The 24,947-nt window shown below is 36.8% G+C and overlaps 2 protein-coding genes across 2 annotated transcripts; both read right to left on the reverse strand.

The window, feature by feature from the left end:
* Positions 1–444: 444 nt before the first annotated feature.
* LOC144451813 (ankyrin repeat and SOCS box protein 16-like) lies at positions 445–1,722 on the reverse strand. Its single transcript, XM_078142715.1, has one exon. It carries the CDS (start codon positions 1,720–1,722, stop codon positions 445–447), a length of 1,278 nt encoding a protein of 425 aa, XP_077998841.1.
* Positions 1,723–8,511: 6,789 nt separating this feature from the next.
* LOC144451090 (DIS3-like exonuclease 2) lies at positions 8,512–24,731 on the reverse strand. The gene is made up of 20 exons (XM_078141861.1): positions 24,668–24,731; positions 24,123–24,333; positions 22,789–23,526; positions 21,396–21,515; positions 20,681–20,782; positions 19,363–19,773; positions 18,928–19,094; positions 18,014–18,113; positions 17,361–17,523; positions 16,683–16,795; positions 16,010–16,117; positions 15,092–15,268; positions 14,634–14,770; positions 13,550–13,733; positions 13,157–13,243; positions 12,518–12,665; positions 11,980–12,110; positions 11,346–11,450; positions 10,591–10,755; positions 8,512–9,302 (listed from the first exon to the last, which is right to left on the reverse strand). Exons 2-20 carry the CDS (start codon positions 24,318–24,320, stop codon positions 9,273–9,275), a joined length of 3,384 nt encoding a protein of 1,127 aa, XP_077997987.1. The 5' UTR covers positions 24,321–24,333; positions 24,668–24,731; the 3' UTR covers positions 8,512–9,272.
* Between the last annotated feature and the right edge of the window lie 216 nt (positions 24,732–24,947).

Below are 24,947 nucleotides of genomic sequence, written 5' to 3' on the forward strand. Positions count from 1 at the left end.
ATTATCCCGAAAGAGCATGCAGAGGTATTAACCCCCCCCCCCCACGCCCCCCATTTTAGGGACCTACCATTGGTTATTCCGGGGGGGGGGGTAGGTTGAAGGAAATCGAAATAGGAATTCATTCGACATTTTCAAACTGTCATTCAAAAAAGTATGGTTTACTGAAAATATTAAGTTGAACGACAGAGAGCTATAACTGAATGATATATTGTGTGGTTATGTATAAATACACATCATGAATGCAGTATTGGTGTGAAATATGTAAATAAAACAACTTGAGCCTTAGCCTGAAACAGATTTTAATTATAATATTTAAATTTGGTTAAAACTACCATAACATTGCATTATACACTGAATCCTGACGGGCTTAGATATTAATTTTCGGGAAGTGAATCAATATAATGTAAAACATGTACACTTTCCCACCCAACAACAAAATATCTATCAATTGATTTCTAGAGGTCCTTCCAAACAAATGTACATCTTTATGCAAGGCGGTAGTGGCAATGTGGTCGTGTCCCTGTATATTCTAGGTCCCAGACATCGACGAACTGCACAGCGACTAAGATGACGTAGTGAGCGAGGACCAGCAGCCAGTAACTGTAGAATAGATAGGATATCCTTCTGTTGCTGAGAAAATATCTCCATGTCTTCAAATATTGTCGTGAGGATGTTAGTAGTATCAAAATATGCAACTGAGTTGATAAATATTTTGAATGCATCGATGGTGTCCGGATTTCTACGCACGATCTGTTCTAGGTGACGTGAGTTGAATTCATGTGGAATCCCACCATGATTAAGGAGAAGCTTCAGACAAGCGACCGCTACTTTAGCATCAAACTTAGGCGTGCCGTGCTCACTTGGACCGAACCTGTACAGGTACTGGAGCGCAAGATCAAGGGCTGTGTAACCGCTCACGTTAGTGGCGTTGATGGATGCTATTTGTGGCACCAAAAGCGGGATGCAATTGAAGGCACCCGAAAGACACACACGGTGCAGTGATGTTTCACCGATGCAGCTGACAGCATTGATGCTTGCACCTTTCTGGATAAGAGCCTTCGCTTTGCCGGATAAATCTAATGAGGTAACTAGCATCAACGGGGTTTCTCCTTTCTTATTAACGCAATCTACGTCAAACCCGTGTTTTAGTAGTAGTCGCAATGTCTCATATTCCGTATGTTCATCTATCTTGCAACTCTTAGCCCAAGTGTGTAGAGGAGTGTTGTCATGGTAACAAGATATCACCAATGGCGACGTTAATAAAACTTGTAGACATGTATTGCTTCCCATCGCCGCACAATAATGGACAACGGTAATACCGTTGTGTGTGTCTTGGACGTTAGGATTTGCACCGTAGGATATGAGCAACTTCATACCATCAACAAAGTCATTCTCACAGGCTGTTAACAACGGACGTATTTTATTCTGAAGGGTGTCTTTACTGACGCCATTTTGCAGAAGAACTTTCATACAACCTATACTCTGGAAATAAGTGGCAATGTCGATTGCTGAAGCTTGTTCAGTGTCGGCAAACATCAAAAACAGGATAGGATTAAACTCCCCTGCAGCCACGTAAGCATAATTCGACCCCATCACCATATACATGATATTGGCATCCACCGTTCCTTCCAACAACATATTAGTCACTATTTCAGAATTATTGTCCTTCAGTGCATTGTAAAATGTCACAGGTGCGTTTTGGTCCCTACTACCAGCAGCCATAACTTTCCTCGGATCGTTCAATATATATTTTACTATTGTTGCAAATATATAATTCAGTTGCTAACGATCGCCAGAACCTGTAATGAAAAGTAGAAGCTGTGTTTGTTAACGGGACATAAACTGGGTTTATAAGCTTTTTTTTTCTACTCAGGTGAAAATACTTACAAAACAAATAATTAAACTATATTATAGCCTTAAATATTGATGTCTGTCGAGGCATTCAATCCGAACCATTCGTTGATAAAAAGATATGTTTGTCTTTGCCGTTAATCAAAACTTGTCTTATAGAAGAAACGTAAGTATACTGTAACAATTGACATTTATTTCAAACAGAACGATCAGTATGTAGTAGTATGTAGAGCTGTGAATACAAAGCCAGTATGTAGCATTATGTAGTAATGTAGTAATCCTACAGTCCGGAGACGAACTTGCATCAGACGGACAAAATTAAATGCACTTTGTACACATGACCGAATTTCATCATATTTTAGTTAACATTTAAGGACACATCGGGGTCAAGGTCAGCCTGTAGTCGGTACCTGTCAAATTTCATCCATGGATGTCAAGTTTAACTATATATAAAAACAAGTTCACTGAGGCATACTAGTTTGATAAAAATGTGTTCATCTTCAAGTTCTAATGGCAACAATAAATGTCATAAAATCGTGATATAAATAAACATTACATACCTGAGTTATTTTTGTCACAAACTGGTGTAATTCGTGTACTTCTATGACATTGACACATTTAATGAACACTCGTGAATGTTTACTTGGCGAACCGTTGCGCATGCGCTGCTGAATCAGTGCAGTTGCTAATTTATTTTGCAAAAAAATATTGTCGGTAAAACATTACCAAATACGACTCAACGCAATATATAACTTTATGACGCGTGACGCGTACTCAGGCGAAGCGATAAAATATCGCCCTCTCCCGAGAACCGATTTGGAAAAGTGACCCACCGTCAATTCCCCGGCCCTCCCCCCTTGTCATTACTGACGGCTCCCTTACTATAGCATCGTACTACAAAACTTCACTCCAACAGTCCGAGCTACTCTGTGACGCATACAGTATATACTGCTGTACACCAAGACTATGGACGAACCAGACAATCAACTAATATAAGCCGTGGAAACAGAATGGTTCAAATATTCAAGAATAGAATGGTTGTTTTTTTCATAATCTCTCAAAAATAAAGTAACTGGAAAGAAACAGCCAAGTGGCTGGTTATTTATCAACTTCACTGCATTAATTGGTGAGGCCCTTTTTTTGCTTCCTCAGTCAGGTAATGTTATTGGGGCATCCATGATGGTATTTATGCTATGTTCTTCATTACAACCTCACATATGGTGTTTATAGTTCTCTAGTACATGTACAAGCAAGTTATAACCCTAGTCCCTATGGTTGTGATATACTATGTCACTTGAATGGGGTCAGCTTTTAACACACTGAACTTCACCAGTCCGTCCTTGACCAAATTTCTTATCTGAGCTGAACCGAGATACAATCTTTGATAAATTTGGCAAAATATAAGTTATTTCAGTCTCGAAAGATGTGCCATCAGTTGTCATGTAGTCCTAATTAGCATATTTCATAAGTTGTAGTCTCTCTATCTGTGTACACTATCTATCTATCTATCTGTCTGTCTGTCTGTCTGTCTATCTATCTGTCTGTCTGTCTGTCTGTCTGTCTGTCTGTCTGTCTGTCTATCTATCTATCTATCTATCTATCTATCTATCTATCCATCCATCCATCCATCTAATCTATCTATCTATCTATCGGTAACTATCTAATCTATCTATCTAATCTATCTGTCTATCTATCTATCTATCTATCTATGTCTACCTATCTGTCTGGACATATCAAACATATAGTTCCAAGCACATTAGTATACATAAGGACAAGGGGGAAATTCAGGAAATTGTTTTAGATGGGGATGTGTTGTCATGTCTCCACAAATCATAGACTCTACAGTCTATGCACCAATCTACAAAGGCTAAATCAGAGGCTGTGAATGATGATTTCGGTCGTTGGGGGCGCTATACATTGAATTCTTGTAGTCATTACCTGGGAACTAATGTAATGTAATACAAAGCAAACCATGTTGTTCTGCTAAGGAAGAATTTATTGGGGACGTAATTGTGGATAATTTATACAGTGCATTACATATATGAATTATTTAAAGGTCTTTCATTTTTAAAATGAGCATAGGTAAGACATCGTTGATGAGCATCGCAAGTGCTCATGACTCAGAGTTGAATATAAGCTTATTTGAAAAATGCTTGATTCTATATTGTACATGAAATTATAAAAGTAACCTTTAAAAATGAGGTAAAAATTCCATGATAAAAATAATACATCTAATATCATGAGGTTATTACCCAATACATTACCTCTTTCTTTATTTGTATCACTATGAGTGTCATTCCCACAGTGACAGTCAGCTTCTGACTTGTGCCACTATGTGGAAATGGCACTGACAGCGACACAGAGAGGTCATAACTGAGTTATTGTATGCCACACAGGGAAATTCCGACATCCCTGTATGTCACACACATAGGACAGGTTGTGTTCATAGCTGTACCGGCCATGATAGAGCTACAGTGGCTGTACCAGCTATGTGTGATATATCTCTGCAACATCTCTGACCAGCACTACACAGCTGTAACATACCTTGATTTGTCAGATATATATGTAACTGGCCATCGTATGCTATTAAACATCCATTTAACACGGGTGTGAGAAATGGCAATGCAGCATGGATTTTTATGACAACCATGATGTAAGACAGCTTTTCCCAACAGCCATGTACCAGCTATGTGAGCATAGCTGTAACATCGGTATTTCCCACAGCCATGTACCAGCTATGTGAGCATAGCTGTGATGTCATGGCCACACCCTAACACTACAAATTCACTGAGATGTGCAAGGTTTCCTGTGATGCCTTGGAATTCATAAGTTTATCACAGGTTTGTTAGTTTCTGTGTTACCATGCCAACATACTTACTGTATTAGAAACATGGCTTTAGTCAAAAACAAATGACAACAAAATAAAATTTCTTGAAATTAAAAAGAAAAGAAAAATATGATCTCATTTGATCATCACACAGACTAACACTACATCTTTATACAACAAATTTCACATCACAAATATCTCTACATAACATGTTTATGTTGAAATACATTTACATCGTTCACTTCGAAAACGACACATAAAAAGTAAAAATAAAATACTGTACACCTTTTTCAGTGATAAAAAACTTTAAAATGTACATAAAAGCTTGAAAGACAAAAATTTCACATCTACTATCACTCATGAATGTTATAGGTGAAAGATATTGGACAATGTAATCCGTTTTAGGGCTAATACACATATTTGGCAGAATCTAGTTGGCAGCCATCTTGAAAAATGGTGGCCATATTGGATTGTCAAATGCCTTGGTAACCTTTAGCATTGTCATGCTTGTATTACATAGTAAACGATTCTGTACTTACTCAGCCAGCCAGCCAACCAACCAACCAACCAACCAATGTCATGTAAAATTCATAATACCATGCACAAACCAAGTTAAAAAAAGAAGTCATTCTACGCCATGACAACGTGCGTCTATGTCACAACAACGTGTGTCTACGTCACTGGTTCTACTGTGTTCAAAATTAGTTAAAATGTCCCTGATTTTTCTCTGACATTACTGTTACTGGCCCAATATTTTTTTTCACTCAGCCAGAAAATACTCATGACCTAAAGCCCCTTAGGTCACTCATATTTTCCGTGGCTGAATAAAGAAAAATATTGGGGAATAATATTAATACTTACTGAGGAAATTGTGTACCAGTCATTCACATGACACATACATAACTCACGGTCCCATGGTAGAAAACCTTACCCAGTAACTAATGTTGCTGAAACAAAACTTAGTTTCAGAGCTAATACTGAGGCAATTTGCAAAAGAGTCCCCCCCCCCCCCACCAAGTGAACTCTGCCACCATACAGACAAGTCAAAGTCAATGTGATGGTCTGAACTTGGGATAGGTTAGGATATTACAGAGTGATCATAATGTGACACATTGTGTTAGTCAATATCAAAACAAAAGTAGTTCTTCAGATCCGGGCATCAGACAAACATTAAACAGCAACTGGAATGGGTTTCTTTGAAAACGTTTTTAGGTACAATAACTTACTCATAATATCATACACCATGAACAGAATTGTATCACCTTTGGGTAAACATATATGTTGTAGCTGTATACATGATAAATCAAATCAAATTGCTCCCAAACATCAGCACCGTCAATGGCGATCATGATTTCAACCTGTTTCTGTACTATTTTAGTTTGAGACACTGTGGAAAAATACCAGATCTGAAAGACTCATTGACTATGCCAGTAATACGAGATGATGTATATGGAAGACACATTTTCAATAGTGAAGTTGGAAGTGGATCAAGGTTGCAGGATTTTGAATTCAACGATAAAATCAACTTAGAAACATGGGATTCTGAAACGCTAATAAAACCTGTAAAAGAATGTGCACAATCCATAAAAGGTGGTACCCTAAACGCAGAATCTAAACGCTCTCTGAACTTAGCTACTTTGTCACAGATTAACATGTACAATGTCTCATATTTTAACACTTTTCAGTGATTACGTTGTTGGTTGTTTGAAAATGATACTCCAGTTACAAATAGTGCAGTTTACTACATGGCGACATCTAAAATGGCGACAGATTTAAAACCGAACTTCGCTCAAGACTTAAACTTACCACAACACTACCTACAGATAACACTGATCACTAATTAACAGATACAATGTCTTTTTAGAAGTAATTGACTATTTTTAATGAATATATACTTGGTTATTTGATGAAAAAAAATGTCCTAGTTGCAGCTAGTGCAGGCTTAGATTAATAATCATTTATTTTGTTGCAGCATACTGCATGCATTTCAACTTGAAAGCAGACTTGTCCACAAATTAATTACTGATTCACATACATTAATACATTTATATTTTGGTTCCGTCGATTAAAAACTTCAAATTTAATAAATGACATCAAAAGTTCATTTTTTTATCGTCCTATCTACATAAATGTATGTTTCTAACAGCTAGCTATCAATAATAATAATATCTACATGTACAATTGTAATTAAATCTACTGCAAAGTGTCCTTACCTATAGGTAGTTCGACAAATATGAATTTGATTGGAAAGACAATTTTCATTTTAGGGTCAAATTGGAATGACCAATATTCTGAGATTGTAGAGAGAGATATTGATTCAAATAAATGTATTACTTAAAATGATGTCAATTTTTTGTATATCACTTAGTGTTAGGTCACAACACTGCTTGTAGTGTAAGTATTACAATATTACTTTTAGCATGGACCTATATCGACACAATGGCCTTTATACGTCAATTCCCACAGAAGCATACAAACTTTGCTGCCTCAATAACGACATCAAATCTGACACTTTACATAGCAATCTCTATGCTAGTACTACCACATCTCCATTTACACAGCTAGGGCACAAGTATGGTTCAATGCTTGCCTAAAGACTTTGGCTACTAAGAAAAACATGACAGGTGAGTTGTAAACACAGAAGGGCTTGTCTGTGGTATAAACCGGCAACTTGAAGAGTGCACGCTTGCCACTCCAACGATTCAACCATCATGGCTCCACAACCAGCAATGTACAGATTACAAACCAACCACTCCAACGATTCAACCATCATGGCTCCACAACCAGCAATATACAGATTACAAACCTGCCACTCTAACCATTCCACCATCATAACTCCACAACCAGCAATGTACAGATTACAAGTCAACCACTCTAACCATTCCACCATCATAACTCCACAACCAGCAATGTACAGATTACAAGCCAACCACTCTAACCATTCAATCATCATGACTCCACAACCAGCAATGTACAGATTACAAGCCAACCACTCTAACCATTCAACCATCATGACTCCACAACCAGCAATTTACAGATTACAAGCCAACCACTCTAACCATTCAAGTGCCGTGACCAGCAATGTACAGATTACAAACCTGCCACTCGAACCATTCCACCATCATAACTCCATACATGACAAGTGCTGATTAGCTACTGGGTACTATAACTGCGTAAGTTTTGGCACAAGCTGAGTTTATAACTTTTTATACTCAGGGTGAAAAAAAAAACTTGCAGTAAACCTTGTCTACACTATTCTAATATAATTCAAGGAGTTTGATGGGCATTCAAAATCATTTTTGCTATTGTTAACCCAGTTAGTAGTACAATACACGGTTTCCTTGATATTTTAGTATGTACTAAATTATTTCATCAAATTACTACAATGTTATGTCTGAATACAACCTGTTTAAAGTTACCGTTCACCAGCTTTGTTTGATACAACCATGCAGAAACCAATAAGAAACTGTACATTCTACACTTTAAGATAGCAAGATTGAATGAGTAGTTTCTTGCGACATTGCATGAACTAACCCTGCCACCATACAGACATCAAATACAAACGTCAAAACATTTGTGCCCACATGTCTGTGTCTAGTTGTAGTGTGTTTAAAGGGTTTATTTCATTTAGACAACAAATTGCAATCTTGCTATTTTAGTGTAGAATATGCATTTCGGTGTCTACATGGTTGTAACAAACAAACAAACAAACAAACAAACAAAGCCAGTGAATGGTAATATGAAATAGGTTGTACCAGATTTGAGTTGCGCCAGAAGGAATTGATGGTTAAGTATACTTAAGTAAGTAGAAGATTACGAGTGCCTTTTACTATCCCACAAAAAGTACCCCTCCCCCAAAAAACAACAACAAACAAACGAAACAAGAAGAAACGACACAAAAACAAAACAACAACAAACAAAGAAAGAACAAAACAACAAGAAACAACACAAAAACAAAACAACAACAACAAACATATACACCCAGCTTGAACCCCTTTAATCACAACTTTCTACACTGTTTTCAATTACCACTGAAAGTGGTTCTACATTGACTGAATTTTTCCGTTTTTTTTTCTTTGTTTGGAACAAAAATTATTTCCATTGAATGCAGTCTGATAAACTTATGGCTAAAATTCATATATTCAAATGCAAATTCACACAAATGTTGCATAAAAGTATTAAAAATGAACATAAAAAGTACTAAATTTACATATCGTATGACTCGCGGTAATTTTTACTTTAAAATTGTAAATGAGTTGCCTCTTTGAAGCACTGCATAAAAAGAAATTCATCATTTTTTTTGAAAGAAATGTAAAATAGCTGCTTTTGGTGTAGTCTGCAAGGTACGTTGTAGAAGGGCGCCCTCATACATTGGCAAACCCGATAGCAGACTGTTGAGAGTAGAGCGCCCTCATACATCGGCAAACCCGGTAGTAGGATGTTGAGGGTAGAGCAACATGATGTATCTTACATTCTACTTTTGGTGGTGAAAAACCAAACATTTGTAATTTTTTGAATAGTACTTTGTAGTACTTTGTAGTACCCATTGTGATTTCAGACGTCATAAAAATTGTGAGTTACTCCAAATTTGAATTCAGTTTTCATCTGGTCTTTTAATAATAGCCTGAAAGAAAAGAAAAGAAAACATAGTCTGAAACTTGTGTCTAGTTTTTGTCATTTTTGTTTAGTAACGAAGAATTACTTCTGTTTTACTATTTATTGACACATACCTAAACATCAGTAGTCACTGGCAAAACTTTTATATTATTACACATGTACCAGAGATTACTTGCACCAGTGTGTGCATATACTAGTGCTATTTACATTGCAGTGCAATACATATGTACCAGAGATTACTTGTACAGTTGTGTGTGCATAGTAGTGGTATTTGCACAGTAGTGCAATACTGTAAACATTATTGCATAGCTGCATGCAAATGATATGCAAATGAAGGCACGATCCTTCATTGCACACAAAAGCGTGTAATCACAGTGTCATTTTTACGGAAATTTGTTGTTTCAGATAAACATATGTAATAATAACAGAACATATGATGTGACACTTGAGTTGCAGTATGGGTATTCAGGGGTATTTGCACTCGTGTGCTTGCAGTGTTTCTGCTGCACTTTTACAAGCGTACTCATGCAAATACTGCAAGTATGCCTCGCTTGCGCTCGCGTGTCATGGGGTTCTGTATTACTACATTTACATATTCATGAAAACTTTTCTCGCATGTCTTTTTATTGAGAGTGTTTGACCCCAACTGAAAAGGTAAACGGTACTTGGCAAGAGTCAATTTGAATTCTACATCTTCACCATCTCAATACCAGCAAATGTTCTAGGTGTTTACTTCCTTTTTACAAATCTTTGAATAACTTTATTTTGCTATCAAACAAAGACAAGTTTTCATATATAGTTCATCGCTGTACACAGTTGTTTTATATCGGGTCATTTGTTTAGCACTGAGGTCAACTGAAACTTGAACACGTGGAAACAACACTTGAAGATGTATTTTGATTTGAGGGAGGTACGAAAGGAGTCAGGGAAAGTGATGGTGGGAAGGAGGGAGAGGGGTGAAGGAGGTTGAGAGGGAGGTGTAGGGGAGGGAGGAAAGAAGGTAGGTAGATAAGTAGGGTAGCTAGTGTACCATTCAGTCAAACAGAGTCGAGGGTGTAGTAGAACTAACAATACTTTATTCAAGACGACACAACACTCAATGAAGCTATACATTAACATAATATTAACTTGACATCTTCGTGTAACGTGTATTCATGTTTACTGACAACTGATTATCACTAGGTAGGGAGGGTTGGGAGAGAGGTACATGTATGGAGGTATACATTTAAAGAACATACATATATACTAGTACATAAATTAAAAAAAAAAATTGGAAAAAAAAAATTTTGACTTACAGAGTATTTCAGTGGTTGTTCATCTGCTTTCAGGATGACATCAACCAATGTAAATATCTTTAGAGTTTGTTGGATTTCTGGATGTCTGTCATCAGCTTTCCATACTATGCTAAGTGATGGGTTGTTATGGTTCTTGTAAAAGTTATGCTCCTTCAATGGCAGTGCCTAAAATTGTGAAGAATTAGTAAAAAAATCCAGGTATTATTTATATAAGTGGAAAAGACGTGTAAGTGACCATATGGATGAGGATTGGGTATTTATTTTGGATTTTTAATTTATAAAACAATTTCATCACGGCTTCCTACTTCAAAAATTAATGTCAAACAACATATGCAAAGCCCTTATTTGTAACTCAATAACGTGCAAAATATTACATACAATAACACATATTTTACACATATTTTAGCTTTTTGCAATGTACTGAGTTACAAACACAGACTTGGTCTATGTAATTATTTCAACATGAGATTGATGCATGATCTTGACTTTGCAGCCATACTTTTAAAAGATGACATAACTGTGCATGACATATGCATTGAATAGTGGTTATTTTGGATTAGATTTGACATAGAAAAAGTTTGTCATTAATTGCACATCACAGGTGGTGTCAAATTTAATTACCTGGAGAATTCAATATTAGGTGCTGCAACAAATTGCAATACGCTTCAAATATGTCATGTACCTAATCTAATAATCAGATCAGGCATATGACAAGTTTGATGTTTCTTCATGGCCTAAGATATGCCGGTACTTACATTACAGTATACTCGTTTGATGACACCAAATTTCAGAACCAAGACATCAAAACTCTGATCAAGAACAGCCAATACCATAGCTTCTTCCTCAACAGGGCCACACTCCTACAGAAATTAACATAAAATTGTAATAAACTTGTGCCATAGACATTCTAATATTTTCATACAGGTCTTGTTTGTGTGTGTGTGTGTGTGTTGGTCATTACTCCAATTAGTTTCATGACCAGTAAACAACATCACCATTTCCTTTCATTTACTTTCAAGCATTTATTTTCATGTGTGAAAATTTATGTGCTCATAATTGTAACTATGTATTGTAACTGAGTGTTTTGGAAACAGCTTTGTAAGCCGAGCTATTGTATTTTGTCTACATCTGAAAAACATGTGTAATGGGGTTGGACTCAATTAGTTGCTTGTCAACTACCTCTCATCTCCATTCCCTATTATCATGTAATCATTTATCATTAGTACACTGTACCTTATATATTATATTTCTGGGAATAAATGAATAATTATATAATATTATTTAATAATTGTTATCATGCAAATGGTTGGTAAGTTTTCATTCGGAAATTTTTTCCTGAAAATGGCACCTTAGCCTTGTATCACTTTATAACCAAATAGACAGTATTACCTTGATGAAGACTGCAAAGAACAAGTCCCCACTCAGTTCCTGTACCCTCTTAGCTGCAGTCTTTTTGTCATTGCAGTGCTGGGCTTGAAGCTCTATTCTGCTTTTATCAGCTATTACTGGTGGTCCACACTCTGAAAAACACAAGAGATAATATTTATATTTACTGATAGTTATGGGAGCAATGGTTGTGAGAGAGAGAGAGAGAGAGAGAGAGAGAGAGAGAGAGAGAGAGAGAGAGAGAGAGAGAGAGAGAGAGAGAGAGAGAGAGAGAGAGAGAGAGAGAGAGAGAGAGAGAGAGAGAGACAGAGAGAGACAGAGAGAGTGAGAGAGACAGAGAGAGACAGAGAGAGAGAGAGAGAGAGAGAGACAGACAGAGAGAGAGAGACACAGAGAGAGAGAGAGAGAGAGAGAGAGAGAGAGAGAGAGAGAGAGACAGAGAGAGAGACAGAGAGACAAAGAGACAGAGAGACAGAGAGACAGAGAGTGTGTGTTGTTCATTGATCCACAAAAAAGTTGACAAAAGAAATAAGGAACTTACTGAGTGACTCTGCCAATAGCCGATGAACAACAACATCAGCATATCTTCTGATTGGTGATGTAAAATGTGTGTAGAAAGGAACATTGAGTGCATAGTGTCTGTAGTTATATTCATCATCTATATACCCTGAACAGAAATACTTGGCCATCTGAGAGGAATAAATAAGGAAATTAATATTAATAGTGGTAACAGAAATACTTGGCCATCTGAGAGGAATAAATAGGAAAATTATATTAGTTTAGTGCTAACAGAAATACTATTCTGAGAAGACTAAAACTGTCCATGTCTGCTTACCTGCATTGACTGGGCACATAAATGAACTAATATTACTCTGGTAATTGAGCCTTTGGTTTTCTAAGATAGACACAAACTAAAACTATTGTCACAACATGTTGATACAACAGTGATAAGCTATTGAATGGACGTTGGTTTAATTATAGTCTCAGTAGGGAGGCATCGCAGAGTTTCATTGACCGAGTTCCATAAACTTGTAGTATACTGTTTTGTGACTTCCAATGTTTACACTATCTTGATCACAGGGTGATTAGAATTCACAACAAAGGAACTGCTATCTCCCACTTGCTTCTTTCTTAGTAAACCAAAGATTACCAGTGTCGTATTTTACAACTGTCTGCTTACCTGCATTGGCTTAGCACATAAATGGACCAATATTTGACACCTTGCTCTGGAATGTTCATCAGCTGCATAGTACTGGCTTAGAGAAGTCTGTGAAAAAAAAGAAAGACATGGAAACATAACAAGTGATAGCAAGATATAACAACTACATCACAATATTATGAACAAATCTGTAGAATAATGGTCTAAATTACATATTAATCCTTTTACAATTTCAGACAGGGGGTGTACAGCCTGTTTCAAAACAAGTAAATATTTCTTGCAATTTTTTTTACTATAGATTTTCTGACTACAGGGGGCGCTTCTACTGTAACATTATTATATCTTCATATTTGTTTGTTATAATATCACTTAAAGAACTGACCAGTATATATAAAATACATTCCTAGAAATTACCTGTAAGTCCCCAGCCGTTGAAGCATTTATAGGCATACCCATTCTTTTACATAAATCCACAACATCTTCAAACATTTTGGCCTTCGGTGGTGGATGTCTTCTCAGCATAGCCTTGTCAGGAGAAGCACGATAGATCTTGTGAGCAACCGCCATATTGGCCAACAACATGAACTCTTCAACAAGTCTGGATGGGATGACAAAATATAACAAGAATGTTATTACAACCCTTAACACTGAAGTCAAACACTTTCTGTATTTGTCACACTCGTTTATAATGTTCTTATCAAGTGTAAATATATACTCTTTCAATTTCAGAAATTGGTAGCCCAAGGATGTAACCAGTAGTCTTGTATTCCTGAACTGAAGGTACGTTAAAATATGTTCGTATTTGTATTAAAAACTTCCATCCTTTAAATCATTGCATAATCAGTCCTAACAGTGTGCCTTCTAATGATAGCCAATTTTGTTGTTGCTGGGAGTCAAAATGATAAAAACTGGCATTTCTTGTGAGTCACCACATAGTAAGATATAGGAGAACACCAAATTTTGGTGTCACTAGAAATTGTGTGCGTCAGTGGCATGTTAAATTGGCCTAAAGAGCACACACACTAAGTGGTAGGCTGAGTGGGCTACCAGCTACAAATTGTGGTAGCCCCATGAAGAATTGGTAGTCTGTGTCATGGGACTACCAGCGACAAATTATGGTAGCCCCATGAAGAATTGGTAGTCTGTTGACATGGGACTACCAGCTACAAATTATAGTAGCCCCTTGACAAGAATTGGTAGTCTGTGGACACAGGACTACCAGCTGTAAATTATGGTAGTCCCCTTGATAAGAATTGGTAGTCAGTGGACACAGGACTACCAGCTGCAAATTATGGTAGTCCCATGACAAGAATTGGTAGTCTGTGGACATAAGACTACCAGCTGTAAATTATGGTAGTCCCATGACAAGAATTGGTAGTCTGTGGGCATGGGCTACCAGCTGCAAATTATGGTAGCCCCATGACAAGAATTGGTAGTCTGTGGACACTGGACTACTATTAATTTCAAGCCCTGTTAGCCAATCATTTTTTTGTCTTACCTGTTACTATCTTTTTGCTGGTACACAGAACATCCATTTGGAAGACCACAAGCACTGTCTATTGTAAATGCAAGTTTTGGCTGATCAAGTCTCAGAGCACCGTCATCAAAACGCTGTCTTCTCATATTAACTGCAATCTAGTGGAGATGATAAACAAATATTAACATGAAAAGCACCTCAGAAATAAACTATTTAAACTTCTGCTGTTACTTTGTTCAAAAAAACTTCAACCTATTCTCAAGTGCCTTACCACTGCAGTCTGGGTTTGAACCTGTCCTATGCCAGCTGAGTTTGATTTTGATTTAAAATTGAAAGATTGACATGTAAGAAGGGTGAGGCCAAGTGTGACACTACCAAACAAAGCAATGTTTTTCCAGAGTACTCCATTTGTCTCCTGGCTGCAACAAAAATTCTGTGAAATTTATTTTTGCCAAAAAATATCTGTTCAAAAGAATTACCTTATTCAGGTTGAGTACACACTCTATAATCTGTGGTATATTATGATTGGCTGTCACGGGTGGCAGTTCATCTGCTGTCCATTCTCTGGTCGGATCCTCTATAATTCCCTGTGCATGCTGGTATGTCATTTTGACACAGGAACGAATAACAGATCGACCCATCCATTCCTCTAAAATCTGTATACAGATGTAGTAGTAGAAAGAGTTGTTTATTATAGTGACAAATACAGTTACAAATAACCAATAAACAGAACAGAATGTTACAACCAGCGACAGACAAGCATTTACAAGTGGCACTTGTTACAAACAGGGAAAGTAAACCAATGAATTGGATTAATACCACTTGGTACAGCATCTTTGAAGTAAAGAGACCATTACATTTCATCATTTGATAAGAACAGTTTTAATTATCTTTTCACATAATAGTTCACATTCACAAACAAATTTCAAGTTCCCCTGGCATTTCATGTACACATGAAGAGGCCATAAAACTGTTCTTATGAAACCATCAAGTGTAAAAATGTGTAAAAAGTTTGTTATTGTATGTACAATAACAAGCATCTTACACATTTATTAATCTTTTGCAATTTATTGAGTTACAAACACAGACTTTGTCAATGTTGTTTCACATTGATTTTTCAAGTAGGAAGTCATGATAAACTTGTTTTATGAATTAAAAATCCAAAATAAATATCCAATCCTCATCCATGTGACCACTTTTAACAAAATGAATACGTCTTTGTAGAAGTCAACACAGTTCCTTAAAAGATAGAATGGTTTCCAGACTCTACAGGACAACTGACATTTCAGTCTCCATGTCATAAACACAATTATGAATTCTAAAAGCTGGCAGAGGAGATATCATGTGACATGACCCTTCCCTGACCTATGGTATCACCATAGTAACAGATTACCTACCTTCCCTTCCTCTGTAATAGTCCAGATGACAGAAAATGTCAGTCTGTCTTCAGCAGGATTTAAACTGCACAGCTGTTCACACAGTAGCCGTGGCAACATAGGAATCACCTGATGACAAAAAATATATATTGTAATAGACTTTCTTATACTTGTGTACAGAGACATCACACACACCCCAGATTCATATCCCACAGACTAGTAAGGTCGCTATTGGGTTTCTATGAATATTTGATAGCACAGCTCGCCTACATCCCATATGATATGTCACCTTTATGCTAGGTTTGAAACAAATTGGATATTACATTTCAAAGAAATGACATATTATATTCAGATGGACGGACGGATGGATGAATGCCAGTTGCACCCTCTAGCAGTTATCTCAGGTAAGGGCATGTGGTGGCGCTGTTGCTTCAGATCAAATGACTACTTTATGTCCTATATGACATGTCACCTTTGTGTCAGATTTGAATGAAATTGGATATTGCATGTCTGAGAAATGATGTATTACAGACACACACACCCATGTACACACAGACAGACGGATGGAGCCCAGACACACACACCCATGTACACACAGACAGACGGATGGAGCCCATTATAATAGCACCTCTACGGGGACTAAAAACAAATGTTACAATGATTGCAGCTATGACCTAACAACTTACTAACATACCTTCTGTACTAAGTAGACACTGGTAGCTCTTTCAGATGCCACTTCATCCAGTTCCGTGCCTTCCTTCAAGAAGTAGCTGACATCAGCAATATGAACGCCAACTTCATAATTACCTGAAAATAAGGTTGATAAACAAATGACATTATTTTGAGATGAAATAGATTATTCTGTTGCACTTTTCACTGGCTTTTCTCATGAAAGACAGCTAAAGGGAACACTGCATTGCAAGACTTGAGTATGCCACACTGACAATGAAGCAACATAGGGTTCTGTAGTGTTAAAATATAGTTGATGATGCTTGTGGTGAAAGTAGCTAGCTAAAGGTTATACTGACATGTTGAAAATTGTCCTTGAATGTATATACACACAATGTAAACGAACAACTGTATATTCAGCCATTTTCATTGTTGACTAGAATTGGCTGTGATCAGAACGTCACTTCTTCAGTGGTGGACAATGAATATCTTGCTATCAAATGGATGTACATTCTCTTACACATATACTTGACCACAGCAAACAGCAGGGTGTAATCGGTGAAAAAACATAAGTTCTTCAGAGCTAGTTTTATTTGTCCGCCACTGATAAACGGATATTCTTATCACAATAATCTCTATTCAACAGCAAAAATGGTTGTACAAGTGCTGTGAAAATAAAGGGTGTCAATTCAGATGTACTTACCGCCACCTAGTGGTATACATGAGAGAGCATCATCAAGATCTCTGGCTGTGGCAGGATCAATAGTAAATATACATTGTTGTCTCAGATCTCTTCTCTTTGTTATCTCCTCAGCTGGAATCTTCCATGGAGAATCATTGCTAACCCTGGGAAGACACTCTATAGCCTGGAATACAATCATTCATTCATTATTCTATTGGTAACTTTTTCACTATCAGAACTACATTTGTACTTTAGAAGGGCTAAAATATACCATACTTTAATAACTGCCCTCACTTGAGAAGGGCCCAGTGCTTTCGTTAAGTTTGGTTTTGGGCAAACATTTGAGTAAATGTTCTGTTGTTATTAAATATGTTTATCCGAAACAACAAATTCAGTAAATATGACAGTGTGTTCCCACACTTTCATGTACAATGAATGAGTATGCCCTCATTTACATATCATTTGCATGCAGGTATGCAATAATGTTTTTGGTATTGCACATGCAGTGCAAAACATACCACTAATATGCAAGTGTATCAATGCAATAATCTCTGGTACATATGTAATAATGTTTTCGGTATTACACATACAGTGCAAAATATACCACTAATATGCACGCACTGGTGCAAGTAATCTCTGGTACATAATTATGTAATAATCTTTTAGTACTTCACCTGTTTTGAGAATTCTGCATAATCTACTCCATTCTCTATCAGAAATCCTTCCGTCTCTGGTTCTATTTCACCAGCCTCACCAAGACTTCTATGCATTGACCTTGTAAGGAAACAGAAAGTCTAAATGTAAGTACAGTTCAAAAGTGGCTTTTCCAACAAGGATTAGTATCTGGCTGGTCTATGTATCAACATAGAGTCAACATGGTGTTATGTACCACAGATTTGGGCTGTACATAACCAACGTTAACTGCAGCTGCAACAGGGATGTTTTTTTCATCAAGTAACCAAATATATTTTCTCTAAAAATTGGTCTAATACTTATAAAAATGTCACTGTGTATGTTAATTAGTGGTCAATATTATCCGTATGTGGTGTAGTGATAAGTTTAAATTTTGAGTGAAAGCTTAGTTTTGAATCAGACGCTATGTTAAAACTGCACTAGTTTGTAACTGTAGTATCATTTTTCGATCTGACAACCACAATCTACTCACTGACAATGTTAAAATAACAATAATCAGACATTGGAGATGTTAATCAACAGTCGATTTTATCCATTAGTTTTGCAACAACAGGTTTAAATCATAATCACCATTGTCGGTGCTGATTTTTGGGTGTGGACCCAAAAATTCAATTTGATATGATTTATCAAGTATACAGCTACAAAAAATACGTTCACTTATAGGTGATTCAATACTGTTCGGGGTGTACGATAGTACAAGTCAGTTTTTGCATCTAATAAAACATTTTCAAAAAAATACATTTATCCACACATGGGATGCAATACTGTTCATGGTGTACAATATTAAGAGTAATTTATTGTACCTAACAAAACATTTTCAAAAAATATGTTCATTTGCAGCCAGTGCAGCTTTAACAATCATTGTACTGAACAGAAATACTCTGAAGTCACTTACCCAGTTGCTAATCCTGAGTCTTGTGGCCAATCAATAAGTCTTGCAACAAACAGAACACTAGAAAAATCACTGGGCCTAACAGTAAATCCCTGTGGACAGTCTGTTAAAGGAACTCTCATTCTTGGCATCCTGTGGTCTATGGGTGAAAACAATGCTTCCTTGGTATCCTAGCAAAATAAAACAATAGGTATCATAAGTTTATGACTGCTGAAGACATAAAAAGGTAAACAGTGAAGTGCCATTGCTACCTGATTGGGTCAAATTTTCAAGAAAAATTCTAAAACGTGGGTACATTTATGATTTTTCCATCTGAAAATATCCCTCAACATTTCTTAATGATTACAACGTTAACAGGTTGAAAATAAGAACAATAGTTGTGAAGAAATAATGTTTAAATTGCAAGACGTGTAGGGTCTTTAGTATTGTTATTCTCACCTTCTCTTGTAACTGTTTTAAATGACCAGTTGCAGCCCTTGAATGTTTCTTCTCCAAGATGTACACCACTTGTCCTGTCTTTTGGTAAAACCTTTCAGGTATGCTTTCATTCTCTGACCTTTCACCTTGCTGCTTAGCAACAGCTCCATTCTCAAACAGTTTCCTAGCAACTGCTGGTACAGCACCAGCAGCACAGTCCCCTCGTTGTTCTTGGCATTCAGCATCACTGGAATTGTTTGCAACTCTTGTTTCATCACTATCAGTTGGATGTTGATTCTCATGTTCACTACTGTCTGGATGTGACCGTTCCACATCAAGTTCTCCTGGTTCAGGTTTAGATTTTAGAGTCAGTTTATTCATGTCTTCTGTCAGCTTTCCTTGTTTAAATAGTTCATAGTCTTGGTGTCTTACCTGCAATAAATAACAAATGTATCACAGGAAGCATACATATTCACTACAAGTGCATACAGTTATACTGACACAACCCATAACACCAAAATAAAGTGTTTTCTGTATGTACCACAGTCATTTATAGCATCCATATCAAGTGTAAAAGTTTACTGTTTCATTTGCTAATACAACCTATAACACCAAAGTAAAGTGTTTTCTGTATGTACCACAGTCATTTATTGCATCCATATCAAGTGTGAAAGTATACTGTTTCATTTGCTAATTGACCACATTAGAAAGGCCACATGCTGTGCTTGTAAATAAACCAAATGAAACAGTATACTTTTACACTTGATGTGAATGCTATAAACAAGTGTAACACATAGAGAAAGTGCTTTACTTCAGTGTTACTGGTTGTAATATGAATGCTATAAATGAGTGTAGCACATACAGAAAGTGCTTTACTTCAGTGTTACTCATTGCAAACAGCACATTGCCATGTTATGCTCAAAGCCCTGTACAATTTACAAAATATATCACCAATGGTACAGACCCATAATAGCACAAATGATTATATTATTCACATACATGTAGCAATCTTTGTCCTACAAGGTCCCCATTTACACAGCTGGACTAATTGATCGAAACACAGATATGACGCAATCTTTAGTCATTCATGAACAATAGCAGCAGTGAAAGTTATAGAAGACATGCATTGATGTTAACATTATATTGGAAAGTAGACTGTAAGATACTGGTTGACTGATGTATGAGGGCGCCCTGTCATGGCGTACCTTACAGACTATTGGACAGTTGTTTTATTCAAATATTTTGATCTTGTGCCACTTGAATTAAACTTAAACAAAGAAAAGTAATTTCTACCAACTAGGCATCACACGATTTTGACCACATCATGTTACATACATACTTTCCATTCTGATTTAGGTAGTATCTTCACAGCTACCACATCCCCATTCAAAGCTCTGTTTCTGCCATGTATTCCACAGATGTAGATATCAGCTTGGTTCTCCTGTAAAGTAATGAATACACAAACTGAGCTTTCACTGAGATAGGATACTGAATATTATCTCATTCCATTGCTGGCTTGAATTTAATGAGGATATAAAATGTTATCTCATGCTTCTGCTAGCTTTCACTGATATCAAGTGCCATCTCATTCTGCTCTTACCTTTCACTGAGTGAGAATACCAAAATGTCATCAATTTCTAGCAAGTATTGTCATGAGGGAGGAAGGGAGAGAAGAGGGAGGGAGGGAGGGAGAGAGAGACACAAACAGAGAGAGAGAGAGAGAGAGAGAGAGAGAGAGAGAGAGAGAGAGAGTGAGAGTGAGAGAGAGAGAGAGAGAGAGAGTGAGAGAGAGAGAGAGAGAGAGAGAGAGAGAGAGAGAGAGAGAGAGAGAGAGAGAGAGAGAGAGAGAGAGAGAGAGAGAGAGAGAGTGAGAGAGTGAGACAGAGCTCAGAAGAGTTTCAGGAGAGAGAGGGGGAGAGGGAGGGAGAGAATTTCCTTAATAATTAGTCACAGGTTTAAACGTAATTTTGACCACCATTTTGGATGTCTGTCAAGAAAAATCTCTGTGAACTAAAGTACATGTAATTTCCAAATAAAAAGTGGAGATACCGTACCGGATTATTTATGTATGCATCTTCATAATTCTTGGGATTAATCCGTATAGCTCCCTGGATTAGCTCTCCTCTCTTTAATCCAGCAGACACGTCCTCCTTGGAAAGGTAAGACTCAAACGGCTGAAAGGATGGCAAGACAGAGATATATTATGAATATTCATGTTATTGTAGATTGTTTTATATTGATATACGTGTACTTTATAAGTTGGCATGATTGGTATTATCTGATGACTTGTGAAAAGAACTTACATGTTTACAACAGCTGTTTCACAGTGAAGTGTATAGCATTTTAAACTCATGAATATTTAATGTTCAACCATTGAATAATGTATTCCTATTATCCCCCATGATGCAATAGCCCTCAGCAATCGGGAAATAATTGTAGGTGATACAAAATCATGAAATGACTCTCTAGAACCCATGTTCAAATGTCTCTATTTCCTGGAGTGGCATTCCCCATTAAACTCACGGATAAAACTGAGGAGTTACCATGCAATGTATTGAAGAAAATGATCAGAAAATTAAAAAAATTTTGAATTCACCAATATGTTTAAAAAGCAGAGTAGAGTGAATCACCAATGCTGTCATGAAAGCTTGTTCCTGTACTTGTGAAATCATTACAGAAATTTTCACCGCCTTGTTTTCGAGTCAAGGAAATTGTCAATCTATTATTACCTTGATAATCAAGTCTTTGGTTTACCAAGACAGACACAAACTAAAACTATTGTCACAACATGTTGATATATAGTAATAAGCTATTGAATTGATAATGGTTTAATTATAGTCTCAGCAGGGTAGCTCTCTGGAACCAAAGTCCCATGATAGAGGGACAGTGCTGGAACTAACATAGACCCTACACGTGTAGGGTATATGCTGGAACCTAGTTCCATAAACTTGCAGTGTACTGTTTTGTGATTTCCAGTGTTAACACTATCTTGATCATAGGGTGATTAGAATCACACAACAGAGGAACTGCTATCACCCACTTGTGTAATCAACCACATTGAAAAACAATAGATTTAGTTTGTGTCTATCTTAGTAAACCAACGCCTTGATTACCAGTCATATTTTCCCCACTGAGTTTAACATACTGTTTGGTGAGAATTTTGAAGTATTAATATGGATAAACTTTGAGATCATTTTGTTGTCTGTCAAAAATGTGGAATTGTGACCCTCATTTTTTCTCCTTTATTGGCAGGATTTCTTGAACAAATAACAGTTTTAAAACTTTCATTTCTGAGCTGCATATTACATTAACAGTTTGTCAACAACAACAACAACAACAACAACAACAACAACAACAACAACAACAACAACAACAACATGTCTTTCACTCTAGATTTGCCAAGCAAGGAAGTATACTACCAGGGTATATTTATGATGGTATTCTTACCTTTGATAGTTTTCTGGGTGTATTAGATCTATGTTGCTGTCTGTTTTTCTTTTTCTTTGCAGAGTTAGATACTCCCCCAGTATCTGGTGTATTGTATTGTCTTTGATTATTCTGTTGGTATCTTTGTGTCTGTGGGGATGACGTCTGAGAATTGTATCTCTCACCTCTACCATGTTGACTTCTTTGATTGTAAGGTGAGCCAGTCTGTTGATTTGACCTTTCACCTCTGCCATTGTAAGGTGACCCAGTTCGCTGACCTGACCTTTCACCTCTGCCATTGTAAGGTGACCCAGTTTGCTGACTTGACCTTTCACCTCTGTCATACCTATGATTATATGGTGACCCACTCCTTTCATTCCTCCCATACTGTCTACTGTCATTATAGGAAGAACCCGGCTGTTGACCAAACTTTTCATCTTGCCCTGGAAAACAGTGAGGTGATCCAGTCCCCTGACCTGACCTTTTACCTTTACCAGACCGAGGTCGGGTTGCTGACCTTTGACCAGATGACCTCTGACCCTGGTTCTTTGGTGTCTGTATTTGTTCAGAGGGTTTTCCATTTTCACCTTCTTGTATCTTTGGCCCATCTGGTCCATTCTCAGGACCATGAGAACTTGAATCTAGTTCTGCAGCATCACTAGTTGCACCCTCAGGGTAACTTTTCTGGGTCTTTAGGTCTGTGTATTGGTAGTGTCCATACTCTACCCCTTCACCAGACTGTTTTTTCTTGTTTCGTTTCTACAAAATAAATGTTTACATTCATATCTTTAGTCATTTAGCAAAACTGACATGTATCATGTATGGTATAACTGATTCTCAAATTTTTATTTCAGAAGTATTTTTTTTTTCTGGGGGGGGGGGGGGGTGGACGGGAAGTAGGGTCAACATTTATAAACATACACCCTCATCAATTTTTACAATAATTCCCACTGTGTTTAGACAATAAAACCATTTACATCATTTCATTTTTCACTGGCAGGACTATATAAACAAACTAATTCTATTCTACATGTATACCACAGCAGTCGTGCTCTTATCCTGATGAAGGTTCCTGTGTGAAGCTGAAATGTTAAAATAAAGATCTTAACAGTAGAAGTTGTGTCTTGTTTACTTACAAATCCAATAAAACCACTTCTATCAGTATCTATCACAGACAAGGATTTCTTTCTTGTCGGTGTGTCTTTCTACTGAAATTTGAAAATATCAACTGTGGCAATAACATGTTGCAGAATGGTAGAATAAGATTTTCCATGGACAAGATTTGTAATGTCAAACACACGCAATCAACTGTTCTGCATGTCCTCCTCAAGCTTTTTTTCTGTGACAGTACATACCCTATTTTTGGATCTTTTCTTCCCTGATCCCTCACCACTTTGTATTTTTCCATCTGGCTGTGGTGTTCTTGTAAATTCTGGTTGTGTTATTTCTGTTTTTCTTTTCAACACTTCCCCTTCTTCGTTCTCGATGATCTCTTCCTCAATGATGACGTCGGGTTCACCGTTTTCGAAACTTAAAATTTCTTCGCTAGCCATAATAACCCTTAGTCTGTGTACAAATTTTCCAAATAAAATAAATGTTCGTTATATTCTACACATTGATTATGATAGCTGCACAGCACAAAATTTTATCAAATAGTGATACCTATCTGTTGGTGTTTTTTTATGTAGCAATACGTGCTAATGAATGTATTTTTAGTGCCGACGCAGCTCACATATGTTGCACAACATTGAATCATAAAAAATGTTGTTGACAGTGTTGTGCAATTTCGAATCTGGGCTTCGAACATGAACATCAACTCTCACACAGCATATGACTATTTTTTGTGAAAAACGAGTTGTACATAAAAGTACGTTTAGTTTACGTACAACGAACAACTTACCAATATATACCTTCCCAGATTTGTAAAACACCCAAACCGAAAATATTCGAAACACAAATTCTAGGAATACGCCATTTTGCTTTTGCTTGTTTGGTAACTCTCTTCTCCATCGTTTTTCATTGCGCCTCTTCTCCTGCGCTCTGCCTTTCTCTTCGTTGATACATATATCGAAATCGTGTATTCGTGTTATTGATAATTTCAAACGAATGTAATTCAGACTATCTTACAAATTAAAAAAAAACCCACAAATGTAACGAAAAGAAACTACATTGTGTGAGCG

The sequence above is a fragment of the Glandiceps talaboti genome, chromosome 21 (genome assembly GCF_964340395.1).
Source record: "Glandiceps talaboti chromosome 21, keGlaTala1.1, whole genome shotgun sequence".
In the NCBI taxonomy this organism is placed as follows: Eukaryota; Metazoa; Hemichordata; class Enteropneusta; family Spengelidae; genus Glandiceps; species Glandiceps talaboti.